Genomic DNA, 10,949 nt, shown 5'->3' on the forward strand with positions numbered 1-10,949 from the left:
GCAGACCCATACATCGGTCACACCAATTTGTAAGTGATCTGATAAGAAATACTACATCCCAACCAAGGGCACAGTTTCTTTTCTCCCATCCACCCCCTAATTTGATCGTTGTGGATGTGGTGAACTCCAGAGGTTGTCAGCACCAGGTGAAGTCCACCTCTAATGATAGGTATTAGAAACGCCTCAACCATTTTGGAAGAAAGGCTTATTCTTCTGCCACACTACAATTCCACATCGCAAATTACCAAGTGCTAATAGCAAAATATAACTACTTCAATTACTCCAAACTCAATTTGTTTATTGATCAATCACACAGAGATAAGTTTAGGGCCATTATCAAAGGATAACTGGTAGCCAAGATGGCACTTCAATCACCACTTGACGTAGGCAATACTGCAGCATGATCCATCTTCACAGCAATTGTGATGCAACGAGCCTCTTGGCTACATTTATCTGGCTTCCCGAAGAAAGTACAGACAACCATGGAGGACCTTTCCTTCAAAGGCACTAAACTGTTCGCAGAAAAGACGGACGCATCCCTCCACACACTCAAAGACTCCAGGGCTACTCTTTGGTCGTTGGGGATTATACACCTCACAGAAGAGAAAATAGAGTCTTCAGCCCTCACTTAAATCATGCACAGCACCCTATCAAACTCAATGCTTTTATGAGCCACAAAGGAAAAAGGCCAGATTCTCAAAGCGCAAACTATTGGGCACACAGCCTTCCCTCTTCCCAACCATCCACTTCAGAACATCAATTTTAATAGATTAGTTGGGGCACCGGCAGACCACTCCCTCCAACACCATCTGATGCTAAACAACTCTTCACATCCCTTTGGATGCCACCTGGCTGTTCCATAGCACCTGGGATCGGATAACATCTCACAAATTGGTGCTACAAATCATCCTTAATGGGTATTCCATTCATTTCACCTCCCTTCCCCTGCCCCCACAACACCTTTCCCCATCCCTCTTCAGGGACCCTCCTCATGAGAGTCTACTGTGACAAGAGATAGATCAACTCCTCTGTGTAGGAGCCAGAGAACCAGTACCTCAACAAGTAGGAGGCAAAGGTTTTTACTCTCGTTACTTCCTAATAATCAAGAAAAAGTGGGGTTGGAGAGCCATACTGGACCTCAGAGCACTCAACAAGTTCATTAAGGCTCAAAAATTCAAGATGGTCATTCTAACAGTGAGTATTCCAGCTTTGGAACAGTGAGACTTTTTTGGCCCTCAACTTTCAGAATGCTTATTTCAATCTTACCATCCCACAGATGGTTCCTCATGTTTACCCCAGGACAGGACCACTACCAGTACAGGGTACTCCCCTTTGGGCTATCATCGGCTCCCAGAGTATTCTCCAAGGTCCTCATTGTAGTGGCAGCTCATCTTCATTTCTAGGGAATCATGATCTATCCCCATTTAGACAACTGCCTCCTCAGGGCTCGTTCCTTCGACCAAGTTCTGCAGGTTACCCATATGACTATGGACTTATTCAGAAGCCTGGGCCTACAAATCAATGTCCAAAAATCAATGTTAACCTCAGTACAGAGATTAGAATTTATAGGAGCCAATCTCGACTGTCTCTGAGTGAGCACTCTCCTCCCACAATACAGATTTTATAAGAGTGGAATAGATTGAGGAGACAGTGCAAACCAGCCCTCAAATATCAGCCAGACACGGCCTTCAACTGTTGGGGCCCATGGCTGCAGGCACATTTGTGATAGCTTATGCCAGGCTTTGCATGAGGTGTCTCCAGTCATGGTTCACCTCAGTTTACAGGCCAATCAGAGATAGCCTAGACAAGCCCCTATCATTACCCACCGAGGTCAAGCAGTCCTTGAAGTGGTGGAAGGACCCAGCAAACATCTGCACAGGGATCTCGTTCACACAGCCCAGTCCCCCTCCAGCACTACTCCTCACCATTGACACATCCCTCATAGGATTGGGAGCACATCTCAACAACCTCATAACACAGGGAAAGTGGTCACCCAGGGAGGCATTTCTTCATATCAATCTCCTCGAACTCAGAGCGGTCAGGAATGCATGTGCTTATTTCCTTCTGCTGATTAGAGGTACGCACACAAGGGTCATGATAAACAACATAGCATGTATGTACTACATAAATCATCAATGGGCGCCAGATTGCTTTCCCTTTGTGAGGAAGCACTAATGCTATGGAACTGGTGCATTATGATATCAACGGCCTACCTACCAGGAGTGCAGAACACGACAGTTTAGCGTCTCAGGCGCAAGTTCCTACACAACCACGAATGGGAGATAACTCAGTAGTACTCTATGGCATATTCAGACATTGAAGGACACCGACAATAGACTTGTTTACCTTACCTGAACAAGTAATGCCCATGCTACTTCTCCAGGGCAGGCCTCAGTCAGCACTCTTTAGGGGATGCTCTCTTTCTCTCATGGGACAAGGGCCTTCTATACGCCTTTCCCCCATTTCCTCTATCGCTGAAAGTCCTAATAAAAAGAGAAAGCAAATGTTTTACTGATTGCTCCCATCTAGCTGAGACAGACGTGATACCCTTACCTGTCACAGCTGGCAACATGTCTGCTAGTCTCTCTCCATACCTTCTCTCGCAGAACGAAGGAAACACTCTCAACCCCAACTTGCGGATACTCCAACTCAGGGGTGGCTCCTTCATGGTTCCAGCACATATAAAGATCCAGCTCTCAAGAGGTACAGGGAGTGTTACTACATAGTGTGAAATGGGCTACCCTGTTTACTTACCTGCAAAAGCAGACTAGATATCTGGTTTGGTGTAATTCCAAGCAAATTTCCCCATCTACTACTCTCCCAATGGTACAGGAGCATATACTGACTCTCAAGAAATCAGGACTGTCTCTTAGTTCGTTCAAAGTTCACCTAGCAGTCATAGCAGCCTTCTATGAACAAATAGAGGGATTCTCAGTGCTCTCACCCAACTACAAAACAATTCCTTAAGGATATAGCAAATCTTTTCCCCCAATCTAGATGCCCCACCTCAATATGGGACCTAAACTTAGTACTAAAGAGCCCGACTAGACCACCCTGTGAACCCATGGCCACTTGTTAGCTCACATACCTGCCTATTAAGACAGTGTTCCTGGTGGAGATCACCTCAGCAAGGAGAATAGGGGAAATAGCAGCACTAGTGGCACCCCCACCCACTTATATTATTTCGGCACAAGGTTACTCTCAGACTGCACCTGAAGTTCATCCCCAAGATGACCTCATCTTTTCACATAAACCAACTGATTCACCTCCCAAAATTTTACCCTAATCCTCACTGTGATAACAGGGAGGCTTTACTGCACACCCTAGATGTTAGGAGAGCCCTGGCCTTTTACCTGGCCAGGACAAAGGCCTTTAGGAAATCTAATCTTTTCCTTTCCATTACGGAAAGATCTAATGGTACAACGATATCAACCCAGAGACTCTCCAAATGGGTCTCGAACTGTATCAAACACTGTTATCAGGTTCACAACATAGTGTCCGGAATCCATGCACACTCCACGAGGTTTGTTTCCTCCTCTGTCACCTTCCTCAAGAATGTCCCCATATCAGAAATCTGCAGGGCAGCAACCTGAGAGTCTGTGCATACCTTCTCAGAACACTGTGTGATTACTGAGGAGTCCGCTTCCAATGCTATATTAGGCTCTGCAGTATTGTCATCCATAACAGCGCCAAAGTCCCAGCTTCCCATTAGGGATACTTCTCAGGAGTCATCTACAGTGAAGCACCCATAGGGACACAACTCAAAGAAGAGGAAGTTACTCACCTTGTGAGCAATGATGGTTCTTTGAGATCTGTGTCCCCAGGGATCTCCAAGACCCACCCTCCTCCCCTCTTCGCAGTTCTTGTTAAGGACTCTGCAGTAGAGAAGGAACCGAGCGGGATTCACCTGGGCATGCTGGTTGGCCTCCTGGTAGAGCATGAGGAGGTGACAGCGCATATGCAGGCTGAATGAACACTGCCACCAATGTTCTCCTATCAGCAGTGCAGGGATGCAAGTGCACCTGCCATGGAGCACCTATAGGGGGTCACATCTCAATGAAATATCATTACCCCACAAGGTGAGTAACTTCCTCCTCTTTGGAATTATTTACCAAAAAATATCTTTTTATTTTAATACTGGGACTCTTTGTAATGCATTATATAAAAGAAATGATGGTAAACAGTACTTTTTATTAAAATGGAAACTTTATTTAAAAAATAATTCTTGCTGCTCTGCTATTGAAACAGAATTTCTGGCAGTAAGATCAAAGTGTAGAAAAACAACAAAGTATAAATGAGGTAAAATCAAAACAAAAATTCTGTGATTTAAAACAAACACTTGTGGTTCTTAAGATCAGAGATAAACCAGAAGTTTGGTCACTCTAAAATTAGTACCTAGAAAATGAATTGCAGTTGTTACCATTTCCTTTTTGTCAATCAGATTCTACCAGTATTAACAGAGTTGCTGACACTTCGAATACCTCAAGTATCCATCGAGGTCCCAAGAGAGATCCCAGTGAAGAATGGAATGCAATAGCAAAGACTTTTTATGATTCTTCTTTTCCCACAGAACATGTAAGTCAATTAAAAATATTGCAGAGCAGACCTCGGTGAGCTAATTCCACAGATATGTGTAGAACTGTATGCATCTGGATGTTTTAAGACCTAGTCGATCTCCAAAATAATATCAAGAGGGCAACATGGCACCATTTTTCACAATTAATGTTGATAGAAAACAGCAGGAAAAAGTCACAGCATATAAATCAAGCAGATGCTAGCCAGTCTGTTTTGGGAGGAGAGGGTGAGGTAGTTCATTATGTACCTCAATAAAAATGATCACCTACAATATAGGAAGACAAGCATATTATGTTCCTTTTATTTGTTTACTTATCTAATAAAATAATTCAGAATATATATGAATTGCAATAGCTGTTAGCTAGTTTGTTCTATGCTGCAATAAAATATATATTGCTCATTGCTTTTGAATTTGTTCATTATCATCTTTGTTTGATAAGGCAGAATATTCACATTGGTATACATCAATGTATGCATAAGCAGAGAATTAAAAGAGGAAACCTGTCATTCTCTAGGGTCAATTTGTCATATAAGAGGAAACTAGCCATGCTTCACGTTGCATTTTGGAGATCTCTGTGGTACGTAACACTTTATGCAAAACCCTGAAGAAAAGGGCTAAGTCTGGTTTCTGTCTCAAAGAGACAAGTTCTAAGGCACAATATTAAACATACCTTCAAAGGGTGATTTTTTTTGGTGACAACTTGTGAATTAACCATCTTGGACCTTCCATTTTGGAAATGATTACTGAGAAGATGGTGGGCAGTCAACTGGATCCTATTGGTCTGGTTTCAGGCCTGGGTATGTAGAGATAATTATACTGACATCTTCATGTGATAGACCACCAAGGTTAGAGGTCTACTGATTTTATTGAATCACATTCAATACTATTTCAGCACCATTTCAATACCATTGGCTCACTTGTTCTCTGGTAGCACTATTCCTTCCTTTTGGATAAATCTCAAAGGGTTGTATTGAACAACTCAGCTGCCCAAAACACTACTTCCATGTTATCAGTATTCTTTTTCAACAAAGATGAGGCCACCTGCGAAAGTTGAGTTGTTTTGGGCTGCATGCCCATCAGTATGCTCATGATACTCTTTTGCCTAACTCAGATTCCACTGTGTTTGCTCTTTCCACATGTGACAAAGATAGGAATAAGGATAAGGATGAGCTGAAGTTAATGCTGCGTGGTAGGGAGAAGTACCTGGATAAATTGGCAGGGATTATATCCACTCCTTTTAAACAGTGGACATGCTATATCTGCCCTTAGTTAAAATAGTAGACCAACATGTCTTAGCTACAGCAAGACAAGAGGTTGCAGTTTTTATTTTAATATACACACTTCTGACTGCATGTATACCCACTTTTGTCACTTCCAGTCTACACTACTGAACTGTGCTCTACCTAGGGCTATTCATGAAAGCCAAGCAAAGACTTCACCTGGGGGAGAACGTAGCCGCTTGCCTTTGTGGATTAGACATATGTGAGACATAACTAGTGCATCTTGCTGACTTATGACTTCAGGTGCATTTCAAAGTGTTGAATCTATAAAGCCCCAGTCTGGGATTTTGCTTCTGCCTCTTCCCATTCGTTTTGGTATTACAGTTGTAATAAGTTATTTCCTCAAGACTAACTTTTATGGGCATAAAGAAGGGGAGCTGGAGGATTAAAAATAGTTAAGAGTTGTCTTGATCACTAACAACTTATACTGTTATCATATCATACTGTACTAATTATGTGCTACAGCACGCTGAATAAATTGTATTCTAGCACAAACTAAATACATTAGTCTGGAAAAAAAAGGAAAGCTAGGGTTTTTTTTTTTTGTTGTTGTTGTTAGTTGAGCCCTTTAATTCTGAAACATTTCCTGCTCCAATTCATAAATTATGAGACATGTCTCATTCGCTGCATCTTGACAGGTAAAAAGCTGCACAACTAAGGTTTACAGGGAGAAGAGCTCTCTCCTGAAGACCTCCTAAGGTGCATGGGATCAGACACTCTGGTGATGTGAAGTCATTTCTGCAATATAGATTTTTTTTTTTTTAAATAAAGCAAACCTAGAAAAAATAGAGGCTGTTAAAGTTGGATAAACAGTCATAAACCAGGAAATTACAAGGTAAAAACCTTAATTCTGGCCCTTGTACCTATGCATCATAATAATATATGATCATTTAATTAGACTTTCTCAGATACAATACATACAGCTTTTCTACAACTTTAGGGCTTACACACGCTACCACTTACGTCGGTATAACTTATGTCACTCATGTAAATAAGCCGCCCCGCAAATGACATAAATTACACCAACTGAAGCACTGGTGTGCACAGCGCTATGTCAGTGGAGAGCTTTTCCTGCCGACACAGTTACTGCCTCTCACGGAGGTGGTTTTATTATGCTGATGGGAGAGATCTCTCCAATTGGCATAGAGCGTATTCTTCAGATGCGCTATAGCGCTTCAAGTGTAGACTAGGCCTTAGATATACGTGTGGTATCTTGTAGTACTGTGTGTACCAGACATAGTACAGTAGTCATTTCTATCAGAAGTAGATACATCATAGTGCCATTTTCACAAAGCATACTGCAAATTAGGTGCAACAGCAATAGAGAAAATTTGCTGGGATACTGGAGATATTTCATAGCTAACATATATTTCATAACTACCTGACCCTCACGAATTATATGCAAGGATGTATGTGTAGTGGTTGAAAAAAACTGTATAAGATATGGCTGCTGACTAAATAAGCCATGTATTTGGATAAGACAAGCAAGAATGTACCATATAAAAGTCTAAGTCAAGGATGACCTGGACCACCATAACATGGAAAATAGAATAAATATATACAAATGACAAAAATAGTACAAGATACTACACAAGTGCACCTAAGATTATGGGGGGAAGGGGGAAAATCGAGGAATTGTATAGAACAATGTATTAAGCATCCATACACTGTGCTTGCAATCAGAGTGCATATGTGCATCCTTAACTCATTTCCTGACCTGAGTGCTTAAATGCGTAACATTAACATTCTCTTAATGACAGCTTCTATCAATAACAAGTTCCTGTTGAGCTTAATAGCATTTGTTCTATTTGTCACTAAGACTGACACAGCAATGCATGACACTCATTAGAATCAATCAACCCAGGTACAGAAATCTGCAGTTTTAAAGCATTTCTGATCCTTTAACATTTAAAAACCTAAATGATACAAATTTTAAATCCAGTGGATGGGATTCACACAGCCATCCAATATTTCAAACACACTGTAACATATCTGTATTAAATGTATGAGCTTCTACACATACTACCTACTGCAATTTATTTTCCAGGGCTCAAATGCTGGTCCCTCTTGGACTAAAACCCTAGTAAATGGCCTTGCACATGGGAACCTTACTAGCAATGCCAAGTGCAAAAACAATTCTCCTCCTGCCAGTCTAACATGAAGGTGCAGGTATAGTTCCATGCACAACCTAAATGGGAATTCTGGCTGGTGGAAGCATTGGCAATGGACAGTTTGCCTACAGTCCTTCAGGCCTGTGGAGAAGAGCCAGATCCACCATTCATTGTCTTACATATAATGCAGTCTCTCTGCATGGCAGCCCACATAGTGAAACTGCAACAGTTTTGTTACATTTTGGATCTTACTAGAGATAGAAGTGTGGAGCAGCATTTGGCCATAAAAGAAATAACTATTATATTTTTCCATACTCTGACATAAATTACTCTTATTTTAGTGTACAGTTGAAACATACTCACAATATTCCTTTTTAAATGCAAAAATGGTTATAAAAACACAAGAATGAGAGATAATGGGTCTTATAGGAGGTTAGGCCTTAGATATGTATTTTTATTTTTCATAATTATTTTAACAAGTGGTGTGGAGTCAGTGCCCTTACAGCTTCAAGAGATACTCCCTCTGCCTGTAACTGAAAAATCACCCTAATATATAGTCAAAAAGTGCTAGATACACCTTCAGTCAGATGGACAACATGTGCATGAAGCCAACTCCTTGAGACCCCATATGTCAAGGACTCACATAGCAGAACTGCAGTTCTTGGAAATGGAGTTTCAAACTACCACTCAGTGTGGCGCAGTAATAATCTGGCAAGCAGTTAAATGATTTGTTAATTCATTATATTTTGTCTGAAAGGTGAGCTGTGGACCAATAAAATGTCCCCACACCAAACCAGCTACAGGTTTGTAACACTTAATGTGTGCTGTGCAAAGAGTTGGTTTACTCTAGTAATTATCCACAACCACAGTAACTAGGACACTATTTCCATTCTATGTTATTTTAAAACAAAGTAAGCAGTTTGAACACAAGTAGTATATTGGGAAAAATGCCAAGTTTCTAATGGCTGATTCCACTTTCCTACTCCATTAGGAGTGGCAGTCCTCGGAAGGGAGAAAACAAACGCTAAAATCTAAAAGAAAAATGTATAGTGCAGCTTTACTTCTATTAAATGTACCCTTAGGGTTTACCATTGTTTTGTTTTGGTAGAAGGCAGAATGGAGTGCATAATTCAAGGGAGCAAATAACTTATTTTAAAAATTCTTGCAGGTTTTTTTTCTTAGGGGAAAGTGAAAAGGTTTATTAAAGATACCTACATTGTCTGAAGATATAACTTTGATCACTTACTTTATCATCTGTCAGTGCTGAATGCAGAAAACACTGTACATTCTTGAGTCGATCAGATGTGATTGTGTCTCTACCAAATGGTAAACACAACCATCCAAAAAACTAAAGGAAGAGCAAAAAGAGCTCTTAACAACATGAGGCCCATTTTTTCTCACTGACTGTCAGCTGAAGAATGAAGAGTATTTTTAAATTGTGACAGGGACCACTACATAAAAATATCTCCAACTGGCATAATGTACATTAGCAAATACTTTGCTAAACTGCATACTTAATCCAAAATTGGCAGTCTCTCCCCAATTCTCAGAGAATATTCTGTATTTAAGTCTCAAATTAAGACTTCATTATTTTTATAGAATACAGTACATTTACTAAGACATTATGAAGCAGAATAAATTAAAACCAAACTATGCTTGTCAAATTAAATGAAATTAGTTTTGCAATGCATTATCCTCACTGTTAATCATGTCTGTTTCCTCCTTACTTGCTAATCTTCAAAATTCAGTAATTTGCACTGGATCTCTAGATACATCAAGTTATTCTGAGTCTAATGCATTTATAATACTACATTTTATTCTCTTAGGTCAAAGCAGGAGTTTCTGTATCTTGCCACCAGCAGAAGCTTTTCCATCTGGCTTCCAATGCAGACACACCAGTCTCAAGTGAAAGTTTACTCAGCAAGGAAGATCAGAATTGTGATTCTCATAACTTCTTTATAAAAAGTCAAATCAATGACACTGAAAAGTTTTTGAATTTAGAAAGGTTCCACCAGTCTAGAAAAAGAAAATATGAAGAAAGTCTAGAAAAAGCTGCGACAGGGGACAAAACAGAAAAATAATTCAATCTCTGAATATGCATATCATAGAAAACTTTGTAGAACTCTTCCACTGGAAGTAAAGAGGTGCATATTTTATTCTGTGGGTAACTCTAGACTGCAAACTCGACAATGATTCCCCCCACCCCAGTATTTTGATGTAACTGTATTAAAAGAAAATAGATTCCCTACATTTCTGCAATTCAAGTCCTTGCAAGTTGTTACAAAATTTTTGCTAGAAGTTAAAAATTTAAAACAAGTGTTGTAAGTATATGTCTGTTAAGTGTAATTTGTGATGTATTTAAAAACTGTACCTCCTTCAGATGTTGAAAAATCGTAGCTGCAGGACTTTCTCGTTTCTCTGCCAGAATGAGCACTAGCACAACTATCTAACAAAAGGGACAAATGATGTCTCAGAATGGAATGGTTCCTTCAAACCGTTATGACTCACTAACTGGCACAGGAATAAGAACGTCTGCTGTTTACATGTATCAGATCTTAAAGAGGAGTTAATTTTTTTTTTAATATCGTACTAAGTAGAAATAGATACAATCTGAATTTTAAAATAAATATTGCCTCTTAAAAGATAAGTCATCAAATGTATCATTTACAGAGATAAGGTGGCAATTTCATAAAGATTTAATTTTTCTTTATCCAGCTGATAATCATTTCTCTTCTTTTCCATTTCCACTCACTTTAGAATTACTTGAATCATCATCCTACTGCTTCTTTCCACCCTTCCTCCCCCTCAAAGAAAGAAAGGATTAAAATTGAGAGAACCAAAAAGAATTAATGCATAGCCAATATGGTCATTGTTCATTATTGTTAAAAATGCATTAATAAACTCAAGGTGTTTTCCCATTTTACTTTTATTGCTTTTGTAGCTCATGGTTGAGTCTTTAATTTCTTAAAACCAATTACACAT

General features: G+C 39.8%; 1 protein-coding gene across 1 annotated transcript in view; it reads left to right on the top strand.

Annotated features, from left to right (window-relative positions):
- Positions 1-10,850, top strand: part of CCDC73 (coiled-coil domain containing 73) — a 242,138-nt gene extending 231,288 nt beyond the window's left edge. The window contains exons 26-28 of the mRNA XM_084629795.1: positions 3,861-3,964; positions 4,393-4,575; positions 9,794-10,850. Coding sequence (XP_084485921.1) covers positions 3,861-3,964; positions 4,393-4,575; positions 9,794-10,048 — 542 coding nt within the window. The 3' untranslated portion in view covers positions 10,049-10,850. The remainder of the gene's footprint in view (positions 1-3,860; positions 3,965-4,392; positions 4,576-9,793) is intronic.
- The last annotated feature ends 99 nt before the right edge of the window (positions 10,851-10,949 follow it).

The sequence above is a fragment of the Lepidochelys olivacea genome, assembly GCF_965140295.1.
Source record: "Lepidochelys olivacea isolate rLepOli2 genome assembly, chromosome: 6".
Taxonomy (NCBI): Eukaryota; Metazoa; Chordata; order Testudines; family Cheloniidae; genus Lepidochelys; species Lepidochelys olivacea.